The 21,416-nt window shown below is 45.2% G+C and overlaps 2 protein-coding genes across 16 annotated transcripts in view; one reads left to right on the forward strand and one right to left on the reverse strand.

The window, feature by feature from the left end:
• Positions 1 to 881: 881 nt before the first annotated feature.
• Positions 882 to 15,414, forward strand: HDHD2 (haloacid dehalogenase like hydrolase domain containing 2). Of its 5 annotated transcripts, none has more exons than XM_040540613.1 (7): positions 882 to 1,022; positions 3,345 to 3,446; positions 5,952 to 6,160; positions 8,794 to 8,878; positions 11,791 to 12,007; positions 12,519 to 12,582; positions 14,141 to 15,414. In XM_040540613.1, the coding sequence occupies exons 2-7, from the start codon at positions 3,346 to 3,348 to the stop codon at positions 14,242 to 14,244; spliced, it is 780 nt and encodes a 259-aa protein (XP_040396547.1). In that variant the 5' UTR covers positions 882 to 1,022; position 3,345; the 3' UTR covers positions 14,245 to 15,414. The 5 variants fall into 5 exon arrangements, with proteins under 5 accessions (XP_040396547.1, XP_040396546.1, XP_040396545.1 ...); XM_040540612.1 differs by having other exon boundaries at positions 896 to 1,022; positions 3,341 to 3,446; XM_040540611.1 differs by lacking the exon at positions 882 to 1,022 and adding an exon at positions 1,177 to 1,223 and having other exon boundaries at positions 3,341 to 3,446.
• A 1,281-nt stretch (positions 15,415 to 16,695) lies between these two features.
• Positions 16,696 to 21,416, reverse strand: part of KATNAL2 (katanin catalytic subunit A1 like 2) — a 30,891-nt gene continuing 26,170 nt past the window's right edge. For all 11 annotated transcript variants that reach the window (XM_040540605.1, XM_040540604.1, XM_040540596.1 and 8 more), the window contains 3 exons: positions 18,602 to 18,764; positions 17,432 to 17,534; positions 16,696 to 17,119 (listed from right to left, as the gene is read on the reverse strand). In XM_040540605.1, the coding sequence (XP_040396539.1) occupies positions 16,980 to 17,119; positions 17,432 to 17,534; positions 18,602 to 18,764 (406 nt within the window). In that variant the 3' untranslated portion in view covers positions 16,696 to 16,979. The remainder of the gene's footprint in view (positions 17,120 to 17,431; positions 17,535 to 18,601; positions 18,765 to 21,416) is intronic.

A 21,416-nucleotide genomic window follows, 5' to 3' on the forward strand; every position in this document is an offset into this window, starting at 1 on the left:
CTTTAGTGCAACTACAGGCAGGGATAATGGACCTGTGTGCCTGTACAGTTTTAATTAAAGGTTTTGGAGGGCATGGCGATAGGTGAAGGGAAGGGTAGGAAGGCAATGGGTTTGCATGCTCACAAAGGAGTCTCATGTTCAGTTTGTCTACGACATCTTACCTTAAGCTGCAGTGTTGTGATTTTGCAGTCATATCACGAATTTTGATGTACAACCAGAATGCAAAACTGTGAAGATACATCATTTAATTCACAGCTATACCTTCACCCCTTAGGTAATCCTACTCGCAACACCACGTACAACTTCAAATGTGATTGCATGTAACCTAAGCTCACTTTCTACATGCTGTGTGTCCTGCAGACGAACACAGCACGCTACTGCAGGTGGCCAGTGGCCTCTTGCCACTATCGTAGCCTACAACTGCCAAATGAACGGGGTCGGAAGGGACCTCTGGAGATCCCCCAGTCCAACCCCTGCCCAGCAGAGTCACGCAGAGCACATTACACAGGGTGACACCCAGGCGGGTTTGGGATATCTGCAGAGCAGGAGACCCCACAGCCTCCCTGGGCAGCCCGTCCCAGCGCTCTGTCACCTCACAGCGCAGAAGTGTCCCCTCACACTGAGCCGGGACCTCCCGGGCTTCACTTTGTGCCCGTTGCCTCTCGTCCTGTCACTGGGCACCCCTGAAAAGAGTCTGTGAAAAGAAAAAATCCCTCAGGAAGGCTTTAACTCGGGCACGGACGGCATATGTACAAAATATATAAATACATAACTATTTATACATGGGGCGCCTCGTTGCCCCCCCCACGTACTCCACTCTGAGGTGAGGCAGGGTCGGCAGGACCCGGGCTGCCCCGCGCGATGCCTGCCGGGAGCCCCCGAGGGCGGAGCGGAGCCGCCCCTCAGCGCCGCTGCCTCCCGCCCCTCAGCGCCGCTGCCTCCCGCCCTCCCGCCGAGGCGGCGCAGGGCCGGGCAGCCCCGCTCCGTGAGGGCGCCGGGGGGCGCTGGGCGGCCGGAGCCAGGTTGGTGCGGAGGGGTGGGGGGCTCGGGGCGCACTCCGCGCTGTTCCCCCCCCACCCCCCCCCTTGCGGCCGAGTGCGCCCGCCCGCCCTCTGGGAGCGCTAACGGGGCGGACGGAACCACGCGGGGCACGGAAGGGGGGGGGGGGGGCGTTAACCACGGAGACTCCCCTTCCGGAGAGTGGACCGGCCCAGCTGCCCCTTGTAAAGCGACGGGATGGGGCGGTACCATCTCAGTTGGGGGGGGGGAGGTGGTGACTGCGTCCTCCTGCCCTTGGCAGCATGGTGGGAGGGGGAGCGTGGAGTTCATGGGCCTTGCGGGGGTTTCCTGTGGAGAGGCAGCCCCAAGGGGGCAGCCCTCACTGGTGGGCATGGGGTTCGTGCAACTGCGACCGTCTTTGTAATCGCTCTTAGCCCTCAAAATGCCCTGTGCTGGGCTGAAGTGCCTGAGGGAGGTTTCTTTTGTCACAGTGATAATACAGAGTTGTGAAAACAACAACAACAACAACAAAAAAAAACTCATTAATGTGTGTAAATATCTGAGGGCAGGGTGCCGAGGGGATGGAGCCGGTCTCTTTTCAGTGGTGCCCAGTGACAGGATGAGAGGCGCCGGGCACAAACTAGTAGAGGGATGGCTGGACCAAAGGATCTGGGAGGGCTTTTCCAACCTTAATGGTTCCGTGATCCTATGAAAGTGAAGCCCTGGAGGTTCCGGCTCAGTGTGAGGGGGCAGCTCTGTGCTGTGAGGTGACAGAGCGCTGGGACAGGCTGCACAGCGAGGTTGTGGGGCCTCCTCTGGAGATACCCCAAACCTGCCTGGGTGCCATCCTGTGCAGTGTGCTCTGGGTGACCCTGCTGGGCAGGGGTTGGACCAGATGATCTTCAGAGGTCCCTTCCCACCTCAACCGTTCTTTGATTTTGTGAAATTCAGGTCTGTTCAAGTACTTTACATGCACAAGCGTATGTAAAGGGCCTTACAGAGGAGGCCCTCTTCCCGTGGAACTGATGACACTCCTGTAGGAGTTGTGTCAGCTTCTTATCATTGATGCGTAACCTTGGCCTGTGTAGCAACAGGCGTACTATAAAATAAGCATTTTTTTTTTTCTTATTGTGGGGAACCGGCAGGGATAACAAAGGTAGCATCTCATAAAGTTCTGTGTGTGTGTCTTGTACCTTAGACATCAAGTTCATGTGGTCTTGATCGCTGATAAATCCATCTGCAAAGATAAAAGTATCATGATGGAAAATTAAACGTAGTAAGGCAAGTTCCAGTCATGGTGCTGGCTATTTTAAGTGTTTTAAAAAGTACATACGTGCTACATGTTGCGTCTGTACCCAAACAGCCCAACAGAAAATCAGAAGGATGTGCAGTGATGACGGATTGGATGATTGTTACTGTGCAACAGGCAGGAAAAAAGCTTCTGTGTTGTATGTTTGCTAAGGAAGGCTCAGAAAACTTGCGTATCGAAAAATATACAGCACTTGCAACACACCTATAAAACAGCAGTTTCTGAAGACGGATTTTAGGCAAGTGACTTGCACGTACCCTCACTGTTTTCTTCCGCTGTGCCTTTACACTTCGAGGGCTGGCTTCTGTTCGAGGCTGATTCTCTTGCACTAATTTGTGTGACAGAAAAGCTGCTCAAGTGGCCCCTCTGCAAGAGGAGGGAGTAACTCTTCTGGGTGCTGATTATCCTGGAGCCCTGAGAACTTCAGGCCAGCAGCAGTCTGCAAAGTCCTCGCTGGCATGCAGGCAATCAGCCACTGCACAGCCTACAAATTAGGACACCTGAATTGTGCCGCGGGCTGGATCACTGCAGATCCACCTTGCAAAAATAAAATTAACAGCATCCACTTTTTCAGAGCTTTTTCAGCTTTATAGTCAGAGCCGTGTATCATTGCATAGTGGTATTGTATTTATTTTTACTTGAACAACAGCACCGGTGTCTCTGGGACTTGCCGAAATGCGCTTGCTGAGGCCTTGAACCAGCAATACCAGACCTAATGATCCTCTTCCCAACAGTCTTAGTTGTTTAGAGAATTTTTGACGCGCACAAATAAAGGCTCTTAAAAAACAAATAGCACCTGATTTCCATATATAGCGTCTTTGGGAAAATACCACCCCATCAATTATGTATTTTTTTTAAACACTGCCTTTTATTTCTCTGTCTAAAGGGGCCCATTTAATACTACGAGTAATGTTCTGAGTAATACCGGGCTTGGCACAAATGAGGCGCTTAACTGAGTTCCTTATTTTTATTATCCATTGTCTGCTAACCAGTTTTCTGTTGTTTCATTTATTTGCCTTTTCCCTGGGGAAGGAAGGATGGCAGCTCGGCGCGCACTGAAAGCTGTCTTGGTGGATCTCAGCGGCACACTTCACGTTGAAGACTCAGCTGTGCCAGGCGCGCAGGAAGCTCTTAAAAGGCAAGCTACCTCTTTCCATTTCCTCTGATAGGTTGTGTCGGTGCTGCTTGCACAAAGACATTTCTTTAAGTAAACGGGCATGAAGATCCTGCCTTTTTATGCTGGTATGGATAAGCAAACGTGGGGCCAAATTCTGCTTTCATTTACACCTGTGTCAATACCAGGAGAAGTCAGCAAAGGGCCTAGACAGTGACATGCCACCATGTACCACCTGAGCCCCTGCAGCCTTCCTAAGTTGCTATCTAGGTCCTTTCTAAGTCTTTCCTAGACAGAAGAAAGACTTCAAAACCCTGAATTACCCCATTCCAGGTGCTTCAGCTCACCAGATGCTTGGTGCTTTGTTTAGCTGCAGGAACCTGCTCAGACGTCTGAGCCCTTAAACCTGTGGTGAGCTAAATCGGAATAACAGGGAGAACATGGTAGCCTGGTGACTGAGGCATCCTTTGCAGGGTCCTCATTTCAAGTGCTCTTTCAGCCAAGCATTTGCTTTGTTATTTTTAAAGTTTCCTTCTGCTAGTTGGAGAAACATTTGATAATGCACCCCATCTTTTGTAGGAATTTCATTGTGTTCATAAACAGGACAGTTCAGTACCTCTTTTCCTTCTCATTAAAAGGAAGACTAAAGAAACTGAGGCATAGTAAAATGATTTAATCGAGCCCTGTTAGTGGCAAAGTAGGCTGTGCAACCCCAGGGATCTCTGTACTCTTTTTCTGAAGCTGTTTCCCTGGAGAATTAATCTTGCAAAGGATGAAGAAAAGCAACACAGAGAGATGTGTGCTGCCATGGGGGGGAACAATAAGTATTAGTCTGGAGAGAGGAATGGGGCTGAGTTAAGCATGGGAAATTTTTACTGAAGGTGTATTGACCCATTAAGTTTTTATAAAGCTAGGCTGTTGTTCGGATGGAAAGCTCAGAGGTATTAGGAAACTGCCTTACTTTACACAGATAATTTCGTGGCAATATTTATTTTTTAAAGATGTAAAATTGCAAGGAACTAGAAACTACTGAAGTGTTGGATATTCTTTCATTACTCATTCCTTCAGTGGATCTGTCTTCCTGCTGTTCTGTGCTGCGGAGAGAACTTGTGCCAGATGAGAGTCAGCATTCTCAGAAATCCGTGTGTGTGCACATACTTTTTTGTGCTTTGTGTATTTATAGATCTATTGTAAAGTGGTGATGCTATCAAGAACAACTCGGTATCTACCCTGGACTCTGCTCACCTCCAAGCCCTCAGGCAGCAGGCAGGACAGAGGAAATGGCTTCTGTAGAATGAGAAGATAAACTATTTTATAAATCCACTGATTCTTCTCTGTCTCGTGCTGTGCTTCTGCTTGATTCCTGCTGAGCTGTGCCCCGGCAGGCTTTGTGCTAGTTTTGGCAAGGGAGGGAATTAGGGAAGGGATAAGGTGCAGGGAGCATCTGGTGCCGTTTGTCAGCCTCATCCAACTCTCACAGGTACGCAGAGAAGACGTCATTTCACTGCAAAGAACAGCCAGGACTTTTTGCTTAGAGGTTCGAAAAAAATGTTGTCTCATGCTCTTTTCTGTTCATCCGTGTCATTGTCCTTCCTAAAGAGAAGCTGAAACGATCAGCCTGTGGCTTGCTTAGGGAACAAATGGATAGATTCCATTTGTAGGGTTACCTTTCAGTATTGAGGTTAAAGGAAATAATAAGTTTAACTTTATTAGCAAACACAGGTATTTTATTTTTTTTTAATGAGTTCATAGCTGTGAAAGGTCAGTGAATCCTTCTGCACAACAGAATAAATGAAAAAGAAGTGGCTGGTGCAAGGTAGTCTTCAGTGTTGACCAACTTTATTCTGATGTTCTTCGTGCAGTCCTGGTGCCAGTGTTTGTTTCTATAGCAACAGAGAAAGTGATGGTGGGGGAATAATTAAAGGGGATGTCACTGAAATTGTCACTTAAAATTATTTGGCTGTTCAGTAGCATGTACTATCAGGGTAGGGCAATAATGTGGTTTTATGTGAGGATCATTGTTCCTCAGGAAAGGGAGAAATGGCTGCAAAAGCTGACATAAAATCACATAAATTCTGTACGTTAACTTAGCAGCAAGCTTCTTTTATCAGTTTGTTTAGTTTAGGATGCTGTTGATCCAGAACACAGGCCTGACTTATTTATTACCTTGTTTGAATTAAAAAGCTTTTCAAACTACTTGCAATTAATTGTAGATGTGCTTGATATTGCTGTGAGGATGGAGTTTAGAATCACCATTTTCCTCCAGCCTTTTCCTGGTAGAAGCAAAACAGGGACGTCTTGATCTTGTTCTAGGTAGCTGTAATTCTTGCCATCTGTTTCACATTGCCTTCCATTCCGCGCACAAGCTAACAGCCTTGTTTCTTTTGAGCTGTGGCACCAGTAGTTTAAGATGTACACAATCTTTTCATCTGCAGCCTTTAGACAAACATTCCTGTTTCAAGGAGCCATAAGAAGTGTGTAAATGTAAAGTGTCCTGTGGCAAATTTGTCTTTGCTCTCCATCCATCAGGTTGCGCAGCGCTCCGGTTACGATTCGGTTTGTGACCAACACAACAAAGGAGTGTAAGAGAGACCTGCTGGAGAGGCTGACGAAACTGGGCTTCGACATTGCTGAAAATGAAATCTTCACATCCCTGACTGCAGCCAGAAATCTTCTGGAGCAGAAGCAGGTGCGGCCTCTCCTCCTGGTGGACGAGAAGGCCCTGCCTGACTTCACAGGTGAGGTGCTCAGAGAACAACATGGGAGAAAGTGCTGACCCACTGAATAAAGAAACATTGAGCACTGTTTTGTGGAATGACACACATACATATTTTGCTAGCCACAATGAAGCCTGAATCATGGACTCTCCCAAGGCATAATGGCCCTTTCCTTCCGCTATTAAACTTAACATTAAGCAGTTTGAAGTTGTGGTTGTGATAGCTTCTTGAGGAATAGTGGGAATAGGCATGAATTCAGAAAGAACTTGATGCTTTTTATTAATTTCCAGTGTAGAAAGTAATATTTATCACTAGATCATTGGAGATTTATTGTGTCTACCAATGCTGAAATGTTTTAAAGCAAGAATGTGATGATTTAGTGGAAACCAGATGTCCCTCAGTTATTGTAGAGAGATTATGTCCATAAAGAACTAGTACTTCCAGCAGTTCACTTGTCTGTTGTTGGTCTTACGCTGCTGCAGCATGTTTTGTCTTACTGTCTTGTGGAGATCTTTTTTAGGGAATGTTCAATGTCAAAGTGATCAAAGCGTCCTGCGTGTATTGTTAGGCCAGCAGGGACACGAGTTGCTGAGAAGCTGGTGTGTGGGCACACGCAGGAGGTTAGTTCTCTCTTAATAGATGATTATTAAATGGAAAACCTTGTATTGACCACCTAGCTCTCACTCCATAACAGTAACACCTAAATGGGTGCTTTGTCACCCTGATAGTCACCTCTAAAGACCCTGTTAGAAGCTGCTTTCCTTTCAGATGTGCCCATTTCCCTCCCACAGCAATAAGAGGAGGAGAAGGTGATCCATGCTAACATGGACACCTTAGGCAGGTGCCTGAAACTAGGACAGTTAGTCCTCAACTTAACTACATCTTCATTTCAAGAGTAGTGAAGAAATCCACACTTTTAACATGGTCAGAGTTGGAATCAATATATTGGGTTGTGGTGGTCTTTCATCTAGAGCATCAAGGCAGTGAAAATGCGGCTGGCTTGCTGCTGCTTCCTGCCCCTTGCCTTATGAACTGAAATCCTCACTGTTGTGTTAATTTAAGTAGGTTCTACTCTTGCTAGGAGCAAGACATGCATAAAGTTTAACGTTTCCTGTTAAATTTTAGTGCCATGCTCTATTCAGTAATCTTCGGACAGATAGGTGTTCAAGAGAAAAGCCTCTGTGGGCTGTGAAAGCCATAACACCTGATAATCTGTTCCACCTGTCATCGTATCCAGAGAAATAGGCCCCCAGCAATATTCTGTGCTTGTGTTCTTAGGAGAGCTTTCTTGGGTCAGGAACAGCTGAGGCAGCAGCTGATTTCACTGAAGTTAAATCAGTTTAATCTCTGTGTGGTTGGGATCTTTCCATCAGTTTCACAGTAGCTGATGTTAATTCTATATAAAATAACCAAAGACAGAGATACCAGAGGAATACATTGGTGGCGTTTTCTGCATTGCTTAGATCTGGTATGGATTGTTTTGTTTCTTTTTTCTGCAAGTGGTTTGGCTCAGATTCTCTCAGTGCTGCTCTTGAAACATTTAAGTACACTGGAGAATGTTTTAAATTCCTGTTAGTGACTGCTATTGAATTATTCTTGGATAATCTCTCTGCAGAGTTGGTCACAGATGGATGAATGTAATCCATTCATGGTTAATGGACCCAGATGCTTTCGGGTGGTGTCACAAATCCCCGTGACATCTCTGCATGCAACATTTTGTTGTCTGAGCTAACTGAAGGCCATGTGGCATGAGACATCAGCCAGAAGGCTGTGATGACACTCTCTGGAGATCCGGGAGCTTTAGCTGTCAAAGTAAAAGGTGCAGGGGATATGCTGTGTGAAGGCAGACCAAAAACGTTAGCAGAAGTGCAGCTGTTACAAGACTGAGAGAGATTTATTTACAGAGGGTTAAGTTTCTCCTGTAGATACTACTCTGTAGATGCTCTTCCATCGCTGGTTTAGTTCTTCACAGGCTTTTTAGGTTCATATCTAGTTCCTTCAGAGGAGACACTTCTATGTAAAACAATCGTGCTCACCCAGAGCAATGAGGGACACAGGAGGTGCAAGCTGTTCTCAAGGGGACTAGCCCACATTAAAAACAGGCCTTCCAGAAGAGACAAAACTGATCTGGTGAGACAACTTCTAGGCCGTGCTGCAACACCATCTTTGCCACCATAACCAGACAGAGTAGAACAACAGTCAGGCTTTGTATCCTCAGTGACCAGAGGGAAGTGAGAGAACTGGGTGGAACTCACTAATATTCCTGCTTTACTATCTTGCAAAGCCCATGAATGTACGTGGGGAGAGAGAGAGACTCACAAGAAGTTGTTCAGTGAAAAAAGTAATTTGTAGTCTGCAGCATTGCGGTGGAGGCAGTGGGAGAATCATTGCTAGACCATCACTGACCACCCAGACACAGAGATGTATGCTTTGTGAAGGATGGCACAGTCTGCGTACATCAACACCTTTTCCACAGAGACTTTCCTCATTTCTAAAATAGATAAAACTCCTCTGCAAGATGTGTCTGTGTGAGAAATTGCTCGTTTTTGCTGTAAAGTGATTAATTGCACTTGTACTTGCTGACTGTATCGCTGAGTATGAACAAGATTCGGTTCACTCAGAATAACCATTGGTACCACGTTTTGATTTTCCAGGGATAGCCACTGAGGACCCCAACGCAGTGGTCATAGGATTGGCTCCTGAGCACTTCCACTACGAGATGATGAATAAGGCCTTTCGGTAAGTCAGCCTCTCCTCGTGGCCTTTTGAAGGGTGGCTGTCGTGTGCTGCGTCCCTACAGTGCAAGGAAATCCTTCCATATGGGGAGAAGAGGCTGGTAGCAGCATCGCCATTAGGTAGTGAGGATTGTGTCTGAGAGAACCTGTGTCTGAGAGAACCTTTGTGGATTTGGGGCCTTAACCGTGAACTTCAGGCAGTCTGGCCCCAGGTTTCATAGCTTTCAGTCTGCAAACAACCTACAAAAGTGGAGCCGCGGTTGTCATCGAGGTGAAATGAGTTAGCAGTGCTTCAAGAGGAAAGACTGCTGCTGTGTTCAGAGCTGACTCTTCAGGGCCCACAGCTTAGAGGGGAGGAAATGCAATTGTTTCTGAAGCATCTTGCCCTCAGGAGCGGCCCTTACAGGACGCTGGGCTATGGATCTCATCTGGTCTGTGTTATATCTAGAGCACTGTTTGTCTGCAGACTGAGCGGTGAGACAGGTGTGAGCTGTCAGGGACTGGTCACAAGACAGGACGCAATGGTGCGTGCAGAGGTGCGAGGCCGTGCATCATGCTGCTGGTGTCAGTCTTGTTTGGTCTAAAGGAAGCATTGACTCCTGTCCGTGTTCTCTTCTCGAGCCGTATGTCATGTCCATATGCCTTGTCCTTTACTGCTCAGCTAATTAAGTCCCTTGGGATTTGCAGTGCTCACTGCAGAACGTGAACCTGATTAAATGCAGATACCTACAGTGCAGATGTTTGTATCTGAGCTGGTGACCTGGGCTCCTGAGGGAGAGGGGAGCTGCTTGTAAGGCGTCATTCATTTTCCCCCCACTAGTGCTTAAAATAGTACAGATGAGCTGTGTCCTAGACGTGCCTTTTCCTTTTCACTGACAGTGAAGAGCTCAGGCTGACTAATTGCCTGTTAGGCAACTACTTGGTTGAAACCCAACATTAGGCTAGGTAAATCTAACCCAAAACTAGATACACGGAGTGAGGCCCTTCTCTAGGCACCATTTGGAATTGCTGAGACCAAATTTCTGTTTTCATATACGTGGGATTTTGATGCCACATTTACAAGAATTCTCTCAGGTGAGATCTTTCCTGTAAACAGCTGAATGTAAGTGGTTGTAGTGTCTCTGTCAAATTAAATTCTTCTGTGTCCTGGAGGCATCCTCCCACCATGAATGTGTCTGACTGCTCGGAGATGCACATGCCAGCTCTCTTGTTATGGAGCTTGCTTTGAAATGCATTGATCCAATAGAAATATTTAGTGATAATTAAGTGAAATGAAATATTATCATTTCTGTATTGCTGAGAGTACCCAGGCTGCTCCGCAGACACGTGGAAAAGAACAGGCAGCCCCCAAGGAGCAAGCAGCTGATCTGAGCCAGCCTCTGTGAGCAGAGCCACATCAGAGCTCCAGAAAGGCAGTGAAGGGCCAAAACAAGATTTTATTTTCTTAAGGGCTTTTTTGTTTTGTAGATCAGGCAGAGTTGAGGAGAAAAGAAAGCCGCCTTTCTGCTCTGAAGGTAACTGCCAGTGGTTCCCTTCTGTTCCCCAGCCTGGCTGTTTCTGCTGTGCTTGTTACGTTTCTACCTGTTGTGATAAAGACTTGAGTTGTCTGCAGTACCTGAAGAAGGTGCCGTAAAATCCAGCGGGAGGCGTTTGGCAGTCACTACCTCAGCTTTTATGGGTGCTGTCTGGAGGGCTTTTACTGAACCTGATGCTGGGAGAGGGAGGACTGCGGTAATGTTGCTGGGCTTGGTCGTACCAGGAGGATTCTTCAGCCCCAGCTGCTGCCGTGCACGTTTCCCTGTGCTACAGAACAGGTAGCTGCTGGGTTGGCTCCAAGAAAAGTCTACCAGGCAGGCAGCAGAAATGGAAGAATCAAAGATTCTGGAGGATTAGGTCCAGAGCCTGTGAAAGCAAGCTGTCTTAAACTTCTCTTTATTACCCTGTTGTCACAGCCCCATTGATCCAGGCACCCTGTGCTAATGAGACACTCCCTGCCACAAAGGTTTGACAAGGCAAAGGTTAGAGAGAGCCCTCAAGCAGGCGTGAAATGAATTGGCAGGACTGACAGGGTAGTGAGGCTCAGGAGCTGATTGAGATTGGTGGAGAAACAGCAGTTTCCTAGTTATTTCTGCCCTTCCAGTTCTGTGACTCTATGATTTTCCCACCCACTCCAGACAGTCCCATGTTCTGTGTGGGTTTTTAATAGGTAGACAGCTGGCAGGCAGGAATGTGAATGTGCCCTTTCATGTAACTTGTTACAATTCGTCCAACATTAAGATACAAAATTAAGATAAAATGATCCGCCTTCTACTCAGGATTCACCTGAACACCCATCTCTTCTGGAAATATGTAGCCGTTGATGTGTTTGGCTGTTAGAGGAGATAGCAACAACCCTAAGAGCTGCTGGGCTGACTGCCTGCACTGTAGATTTCCTGCAGCAGCATCCTGAAAGCACAGCCGTGTCTGCAGTCCAGGCAAGGAGATTAAGGCTGTGGCCATCCATCTGCCACCTACGGTCACTACCTATGGCTAATGCATTTAAAAATATTTGCATGGGAAAATCAGATGGATCCTAATGTTAGGATGTTGGCCTTAACAAAAGGTGAGGTTGCTTAGAGTGGTGAACCTAATTGCATTACAGATTTTAAAAATAGAGATATTATTTTAAAAAGTTATCTGTTAAAATCCTCAAGATAGCAACTCCTTTCTTTGCGGGAATTTTTTGTTAGCTGTTTCTGGACATATGAATGGAAGGAACTTTACTTAACTCTCCACATGAATGCTAGCTTGATGGAATCCCCATTATAATTTGGGTCTCCGTGAAAGTTTTGTCATCAACTTAAAAGCAGGATTCGGCCTTCCGCTGTAAGTATCTTTAATATAAGTTTCGTGTTTTCTTCTTCATTCACCCTTTAGGCTGATTTTGGACGGCGCTCCTCTTATAGCTATACATAAAGCCCGGTATTTCAAGAAAAAAAATGGCTTGGCTCTGGGACCTGGTCCTTTTGTAACTGGGCTGGAATATGCAACAGACACCAAAGCAACAGTGGTGGGGAAGCCGGAGAAAACTTTCTTCCTAGAAGCTCTACGAGGGACCAGCTGTGCCCCGGAGGAGGCTGTCATGATTGGTGATGTATGTGGAGACCAAATACCTTGTCACCTGCCTGCTAACGTAGTGTGTGTAGGTGCCTCCCAGGTGGCCTGACCCGATCTTTCTAAAAGCTTTGTGATTAAATGAAGGGTGAAAGCTGAAACATCAAAACTTTCATGATTTAAGGTGTAGTCCATGGGGTTAGTTCTCTTACTTCAGTGACTTCTGGAGAAGCCTTAAGCATCCTGCCTGAGGGCATGTGAAGTCTGCTGACAATCAGCTCGTGCTAATGAAGTGTCTCTGATGTCCTTTCTAAAACCACCCAGTGACTTAACAGCTCCATTCCTGCATTGATTAGGTCTCACTATTTGATTAGGCAACAGCACATAGCAAACCATTCCTGTGACAGTTTGCCTAATAGGTTGCTAAGGGATTTGACTTGGTGTAGCTGCTTTTAAGTGGCTGGTCAGCGATGTGCAAGGCAGAGAACGTTATGAGCCACTCATTAACAAATTATGTCTCTGACCACGAATGATCTCCCGTTCTGTTGCAGGACTGCAGGGATGATGTTGGCGGGGCGCAGGATGCGGGCATGCGTGGGATTTTGGTAAGGACAGGTAAGTACTCGATGGCACAGTCATTTCTGGGGACAGTGGTGGATTCCATGACCTTGTCCTGAGCACTGGCAGCCCGCATGCCCAAATCAGAGGGGCCTGGGTCTAGCCCTAGGCATTTTTAGAGGCCTGCCTTCCCTGGGGTTTGGTACACCAAGGATCTGCTAGGAAGGCCTGAGCGTGTTATGGAGCAACTCCTTTTGGGGTGAATTCAGCAGATAGATTTCCTCAGCTGCAGCTTTACAGCCTGTCAAGCAGTAAATTGCAATTAAGTCAGGATAGGCTGCAGGTTATGTCTAATGTTTCAACGACAGGGCTAGAGTGCAGACTCTGACCTGATCGCAGGATGGTATGAAGTGATGGGTGGGAGTGGTTGAACACGTAGATGTGAATCTTTTTCAGCGACTCTAAAATCCTGGGCACTAGTCAAAGAATCTAGAGAACTGTTATTGTGACATCTTAGATTGCCAAGATTGGCCATATCAATGTAACCTCTGCTCGTTCAGGAAGTTTGATGACATTCCCTAGTAATTACATGGGTACTTATCTAAAGTGGAACCTTGAGCAGCCTACAGGTATCATGAATGTTACTGATACTGTGATAGAACCACCTCTTTCTGAGGGGCTGTTGTGGTTTAACCTGGCCGGCAGCTAAACACCACACAGCCGTTCGCTCACCCTCCCCCCTCCCTCTCTGGGATGGGGGAGAGAAACGGGAAAGTGAAGCCTGTGAGTTGAGATAAAGACAGTTTATTAAGACAGGGAAATAATAATAATAATAATGTGTATGAAACAAGCGATGCACAATGCAATTGCTCACCACCCGTTGACCGATGCCCAGCCTATCCCCGAGCAGCCGGCCCCCCCTCCACCCCGGCTAGCCACCCCTATATATTGTTCAGCATGACGTCAGATGGTATGGAATACCCCTTTGGCCAGTTTGGGTCAGCTGTCCTGGGTCTGTCCCCTCCCAGCTCCTGCTGCATCCCTAGCCTGCTCGCTAGCAGGACAGAGCGAGAAGCTGAAAAGTCCTTGGCTTGGTGTAAGCACTGCTCTACAACAATTAAAACATCAGCATGTTATCAGCGCTCTTCTCATCCTAATCCAAAACATAGCACCCTGCCAGCTACTAGGAGGAAAATTAACTCTGTCCTAACTGAAACCAGGACAGGGGCTCTTGCCACATGGTCCAATATGCTAAAAATGAAAGCAAGTAATCCTGCTTTTTCTCATAGAAGTCAGAAGGGAAGATGATAGCATTATCATTTCAAGAACTTACATTGCTGAGTAATCAGTGAGAGAATAGCACCAGTATAGCACAGCAGATTGAAACCAGTGCATAAGCACCTCTGTGCTTGAGTTGGAGCTGCCCCTTGGCAGAAACTTCAGTAAAGTTCAGTGTTTGTTCGGAAAAGACCTGTGAGATGTTTGTTGCAGGAGAACAGTAGATGGACATCCCATGTCTAGCTGTTACTGACCCCAGAAGGCTGCTGTTTTCAAAGGCAAAAAAAGGATGGCCCAAGGAGCTTGGTAAATGCATCTATTTGTTCATTTGTTACAGGTAAATATCGACCAGGAGATGAAGACAAAATCAATCCAGCTCCTTATTTAACCTGTGAGAGTTTCCCAGAGGCAGTGGAACATATCCTAGACCATATGCTATGAGAAATGGAATATTTTGAAGAAGCGGGTATTTCATTATTTCCTTTACTCTTGCTTCACAAATTAAGGTCACAGGATCAGTGCATGCATTGGATCAGAAACCTAGCCCTCAACTCCTTCCCTTCGAGTTGGGAAAGTGAAGAGAATTGGCACGTGGCCCCAGTGCAGTCAGAGCAAAGCCCTCTTCCAGTAGTAGTTTCATGAGGATGTGATTAGGGATCTTAGATGCTCAGCAGGTAAGATACCCAGCACCAGAAGAACTGCAACACAGCTGCTTTCATGCCTGATGTAGGGAGCATGGCAGAGAGTTCTGTTTATTTTCAGGTTTCAGGAAATAACTGATGAAAAAAGCCCACTCTGAAAAGTGTTGAGTTCTTCTGCTGAATAAGCTACACTGTAAAAGTCACTTGAAATACTCAAATAAGTAAACTGCAAAGACTAAAAGAGCATTAGACTGTAGCAATTTCACCAAGTATGTCTCTGCTCTAATTTAAAGGCAGTGATTATCAGATCTAGAATTGACTTTTAAATTAAAATATTATCATTGTTAATAATAACTACTGTTAGCATCTTTCCTCTCATTAGAGCAGATCCTGTTTTTTGTTTTTCAAATTTTACATAAAATTAAAACTGTCAGCATTTTACAGATGTTTTAATTAGATGCTGTTATTAAAAAGAATGGTACACAAACAAAAATCTGGTATTAAATGCCGTAGAGACTGTGAATTTTTTAAGATAGACTTCAGCAGGGTCCTATTAATGCTACAGTTGCAGAATTTCACCACTGTTATTTTTTTTTCTTTTTACTGTTATGGGAAAAATCCTTCGCAAGCCATGGGGACAGATTCCAGTTTTTACACAGTTGGTTAGCAGAGCTGTAAAATGAGATTTAATTGTATAGTATGCATTGCTTCTCCAGTGTGCTAAACCTACCAATATGAACCAACTTTGTAATGATGGTAAATAGCTTTTCTGGTCCATTTGCAAACTGTAATAATCAAAGTCCTTTACAGTTGTTTTACAATGCTCGTGAGTCTTAAATTATTAGATTGTAATTATACAGTACTGGAGTATTAACCTTATTGAAAATATAGTTTTGTGTTAATGAGCCATGCTCCTTATTTGTTAAGAAAAATCATTGTGATGAATGAAAGGGAAGCTCTCCTTACATGACCGATGGTCTGTCTGCAGTCTCAGTTGGTGGGTGGTTACTTACCTTTAGATTTAATCTCTGTCAGAGAGAAGAACGTGCGGCCTGAGGGAGCTCTGCAGTAGAAGTGGGAGAATACACCCCCCCCAGAAACAAAAGCCATCTTTAGATACTGTTTGTGTTGCATGCTGTATAATGACATAAAAGGTACTGTTAGACACCCCCTACACACACGCACACCCACATCACCCAGGAAGAAAGCAGCACTGAGAGGCTTATGTCTCTGCCAAACGTACAAAAAAAGAAACCAAAAAAAACCAACCCAAATACATGATAGCTGGAGGCCTTATCTTAGGTGCCATCATAAATTGTAACCTACTGTTGTGAATAAATTCACACATCTAACGTTCTGCCAGCAACTCTGAGTCCGTGTTTGTTGCCTGGAGTACATACAGGAGGTTTTTGGCCTGTAGTCAGAGTCAGGTTAGGGAAGTGAGAAATCTCTAAGTAAAATCCTGTGAAGTAATTTCCCACAAAGACTTCTGACAGTGTGAGACAATACAATGCTAGAACAAAAGGAGACTGTCAGTTCTCCAGAGGTCCAGGAGCATGCTGGAGAGCATCGTGGCACTTAGGAAAGCAGTGACACGGAAAACCGTGCAAGAGGGAAGGTAAGAGGGGGACAGTGATGAGACCCGAAAGCCTGAAAAAATGACTTAGAATTTCCAATAAAAAGCTTGATAGGCAACTGACTGGTTACCTGGCCATGATTATCAGCAGAAAAGTCTCCAACTTGGGTAATACTTACCGCAGCACTGCACAGACTCACCTTTTTTTATGTGAGTCACCTCACATTTTATGACTGACTGCAAACCAGTGGGTTACCAGCAATCCAGTTTCTAGCCAGATTACCCTAGATGATGCTGATTTTCTACAATGACTCCAAATTCTTCTGATCCCTTGCACTTTTCAGCTTGGAAACATCCCAAACCAACTGGAAAGTAATATGTTTGGCACACCAAGATGATCTTTAAGGTCCCTTCCAACCCAAACCAGATGAAAACAACTAACAAAGTTTACCAGGCACTGTTAAACTGAATTTCATTGAAAACAATCACTTTTGCTTCATTAAAAAGGCATGCAAGCCTCTGTTGGTAGAGCTGTGCTGATAGTGGCGCGTTAGTGAGTCTCAGAAAGGGAGAATTACACTAACCATCTAATTGTTCTTAGCAAGCTTTCCGCTCCAGCTCTTGTACTCCAAACCTGTAAACAACTACCATGAAAAAAGACTAAAAATCAGTCAAGCTTTAAGTCTTTATGCATAAAGTTAAGGCTAGAGTTTTCATTACATAGCAACTGCCATAAAGAATATTTTTGAATGGTCATTGAAAATGGCTAATAAAAACAAGCCTCCCTCCCCCACTGCATTTTCAAAGTAAAGATTTCTACCCGGCATTTCTCACGGCATTCTCTCCCAAAAACAACAGCACTTCCTTCTCCATCACCGTTCAGTCCTTTGGAGGTGACACAGATGCCATTTTGGATAGCAAAAGTCCTTGAAGTTCTCAGTCTTTTAGGATTTTTCTCTTCAAACTGACTCAAACTCTCTCTGCCAAGCTGTGTACTTCTGGCTCAGCTTCTTTGCCGATGGCTTGGTATGGGCAATCACATCCAGGAAATCTGCTGTTGTGATTCTGTCCAGTCGGATCACAGGTAAGTTACTGCTACCTAGAGAAAATAGATCAAATATCATTATTACTACCAAAAGGCGTTCTTTTAAGTCTAACACACGACTTACTATATAAAATCAGCAGAATGAACCTAGTGAGATAAAGAGAAATTCATATTTATGCACAGATACTGACATAAAAAAGGGCTAATTTTCAGAAACATTAGCTTCGGTAAATGTTTTAGAAATGGAGATTAAAACTTCTCTAAGCAGATAATAGAGCTCCACCTGCTGGGGTTAATGCAATTTCTAGAGTTAGAGCAGTAGATCAGCATTTCCCAGATCAGATTCTCTAATCAAAGCTGTGGTACCTTGCTGATGGTTTTCAAGAGCGTCGAAGATTTTCCTCACTGGTCTCATGGCTGCTTCCTTGCACACGAGTTTAATGTCTGAACCAGAGTACCCATCAGTTTCCTGTGACAGAACCAGAATGATAAATTACAGCTTACAGCCTTACAAATGAGACGACAATGGCATTTACAAGCATATATATTTTATTTGTATTTTTATAAAGTATTTGTAAATTCTATTTCTGTCAGAAATATATCACAGAATATAGAATCAGGCTATCCAGAGTTGGAAGGGACACACGGGGTCCTTGAATCTGACTCCTGGCACACATCATGTATGTACAGATAGATACATATGTAAGTATGTACATATATATACACCCTGGTACACACCCCTTCCCCACACCAGTATTACTGTTTGCTCTAGCTTTGAATGCCCACAATACTTTTCAGGTGCAAGGGAAATACCGAGCGTTTTCTTTCTAATGACAATTTTCTGTAGGTCAACTAAAACTCCCATTTCTGTGTCTGTTTCTGGCTTTCCTGTTAATAAAATAACTACGTTTCCTCATTTATAAAACAAAAACTGAGCGGAATTGTCTCTGAACAGAAGTAAAAAGAGGCAACTGGGCAAGCTGTAGATATTTCCAAAGAACTGAGGATGTTGCAAGGGGCTAAATAAAGCAAGCCTGATTCCTAGTGAATCTCGCCCTTGTCTGAAAGCTGTTTTCTCCTGCTGCAGTGGAGCTGTGACAAACCTTCCCTACCCAATTAGTTGTTCATTACCCCAGTGAATTGGAAGTGCTCCCAGCCCGGTGTGAAGAATGAGAGAACATACTATTGCTGTAAGTCTCTCTGTATTTAAGGCTGAAAAATTGGCCCAACAGAGAGGATCAGAAAACATGATTTTGCAAGCAGAGCTGTGTGGAACCAGTGATTTCCCCAGTCAGGTATGTACCTGCAAAACACTCAGCCCTGCCTCTCGCTAATTTCTGGCTGGCCTCAGGCAGACCCAAGGTCCTTCCCCTAGCTCTGTATGTTGCGATTGCTGCAGACAGTGAGGTGCTGTCCTCACCCTCTGCCCTGGACCTCCTCCCCCATGACACAATTCTATCGCTGTTGGTGGTACATGTTACTCTTGCTTATGTTTCCCACTCTGAAAGTCCCCAAGCTGCTGCAGTGCTGTCTCACCTGGCCCAGCAAGCTGTAGTCCAGGTCTGTTCTCAGCTCCACTCCTCCGCTGTTGCTCAGAGGGGGCAGCCAGTGCTGGATCATCGCCTGCCGCGCCTCTTTACTTGGAAGGTCGACCAAAATCCTCTTCTCTAGCCGCCGCAGCATGGCAGAATCCAACTCCCTGCAAGCAAAGCAGAAGAGGAATCATTTCAGTGCATCTCTTTGCAGAGACACTTTTCACAGGAAGCTCCTCACTGCAGGGACTGACAATTTTCAACCCCACCTGTAGCTGTGCCAACCTAGTTTTGAAAAAGTAGATTAGTTATCAAGTGTGTTCCTGTTCGCTGTGTTAGCAATACACTGACTTGTGACAACGAGGCTTAACAATAACTCGTAAGTTGTAAATTGTAACTTGAAGTTGCAGCTATCTTGTGTGCAGCATGTCCTGTCAGTAATAACCTCTCGGTTTCAACCTTTGCTGTTAAGGAGACACTGCAACTTGTCTGTCTGGGGTAATATGTCAGGACTAATTAATTGCTGCTTTGTAAGGGATTCTTAAAATATAGACAGAAACACAGACTTTCAATCTGGGATGCAAGGACCATGTTTATGGCAGAACGGGAGCTTGATCTGAGGCTGCTCCTGCCATGCAAATTATACATCATACAGCCCCAAAGGACAGTATCCTTGTAAAAAGGAGCTTGTGAAAGATGAACAGGCTGGATCAATGTGCCAATGAGCCAAAACCTCTGTTGACATCAGCTCAGATAAGGTGTTTGGCAAAAGCAAAACCAAAAAAAAAAACAAAACACAAAATACAGAAGACTGAGAATACTCCTCGTTTTTACTTGTTTGTGATGCACAAATAAGAACTGAAAGAAAAAGTTGTTTTTTTTTTCTGTTCCTTTCTCAAAGCATTTCGTGACCACCTAGATGAAGTCTTTCTAGACAGCACCACAGATTCTGTCAGTTTGCAGGAGTCCTGGTACGCCTGGCATGCCAGCTCCGCAGATGCACATCCAAGTGGGTTATTTAATCTAGCCTTCTCCCAAGTGTTCTTCAGTTGTTTGCATCTAACAGTGACATAACTGAACACAAATTTCTACTCTGGTTCATCTCTTGTTACTCATATAATGGGAACAATCTACAGGCACCCCAATCATCCATAGAATTTTCAAGAAGAAATAGCAGCTACAAAGTATTTACTCATAAGTCTCCAGTATCTTCCAGGAGCTGCTCTGAGCTATTATCCTTCCAAATGCAGTACCAATCTTTCTCTAGTGGCCCCATTTTCAGTCACTGAATTGTTATTTCAGTTTAAAATTTAGTTCCCCATGTCTGCCAAGAAACTCTCATCAAGGAGCAACTCCCCACAATGTGTCTTGTGCAGAGAGGAAAAAAAAGGAGCCCTAAGCACCATTTCCACCCCTGTCAGCTGAGCAGAAAGAGCCAGCTGCTGGAGGACTGCACCTGCAGTGTAGGTACACTTAAACCTGCCTCTACCTTTGATGATATCTTGGGTGAAATCCTTTTGCCAGCAAAGTCAACATACAAGCAATACTTCTTGTATAAACCCCCCCTTGAATTTACAGGCAACTGACTGCCAGCTCAGGACAGACCTGGAGCACACCAACAAAGCTTATTTCTGTCAACTTTGGTGACTCGTCCTTATTTTTAATAGTATCTTCTACTGGCTCACAACATAAGAAAAGGAAAAATGGCCTCCCAAGTAGGTGCTGTCACTCCGCTTAGTGGGATCAGAAGTGCCTCTGTCCCCAGAAAGGACCTCTCAGTTTTGGAGAGTTGAGTCTGGCTCAGGATGATCGACAGGATCTCACACGCCAACAGAATTCACTCAGATCCTTCCCAGTACTTCTAATCAAGGACTCCGAGGTAAATACCAGAGCTTTGCTAATCAATGACTGTTGGTATATTGATACCGTTACTGAGATCTCAGGCTGCTTAAGAGGCTTGCTGTGCAGCCCTGGGGCTTCACCCTACGCTGTGTGATGCCCAGTGCAGCGCCTCTCACACAGGCTGCAGAACAGGCACAGGACCGTATTGGTCCCCCCTCCCTTTCCAAATGTTTATTTCAGCAACTTCTCAGAATTGCTCTGCTAGGCTAGAAATTAACTACTCTGCAGCTGACCGTCCCCTTGGCTGCTATTTACCCACATTGCCTTTCCCCATGTACACAAACAGAGCCAAATTCCTCAGGGTTTCAGAGGTGCCCACGCAGGTACTCTAACTGCTCTTGCAGGAGAAGGACAACCACAGCCACAGTCCCCGCAAACACCCCACGAATCCACCAAATGTGGACATTTTCCACCACTTCAGAGCACTATTGGGCTGCCCCCTGAAATCACAGCTTCACGACCTCCCTAGCCATGCACAGAGGAAGCAACCTTGCCCTTAGTTGATAAGAACATAGCAAAAACACAGCGCCCAAGAGGCGCTGGGCTCCCAGGCAGTATTTCCAGCTGTTCCTCCTACTGCTGTGTTTTAGTTCTGCAGAGATGTAAGCAGTGAAATAGAGGTCTAAGACGTGATCATAACACAAGGAACTGCTCTGTAAACAAGCCCACTGATACATACAAGTTGCTGTATTTACCCAGAAAGGTTACAGTGACCCTGCTTGTTGGCTTAAAGAGGAAAACAAAGATGTAATATTTTTGTTATCTTAAAAGTATTTGTGTGCTAAATTGTTTTGTTAGTGATAAAATGCAAGGTTAAGTGACAACAATAACCAGAACAGAATAACAAGCACTGCGCCAACCAAAATATTGTGGGCTATTATTTCAGAGAAAAGTATTAAGAAATGCTCGTGGAAAGA

Source organism: Cygnus olor, chromosome Z (genome assembly GCF_009769625.2).
Source record: "Cygnus olor isolate bCygOlo1 chromosome Z, bCygOlo1.pri.v2, whole genome shotgun sequence".
NCBI lineage: Eukaryota > Metazoa > Chordata > Aves > Anseriformes > Anatidae > Cygnus > Cygnus olor.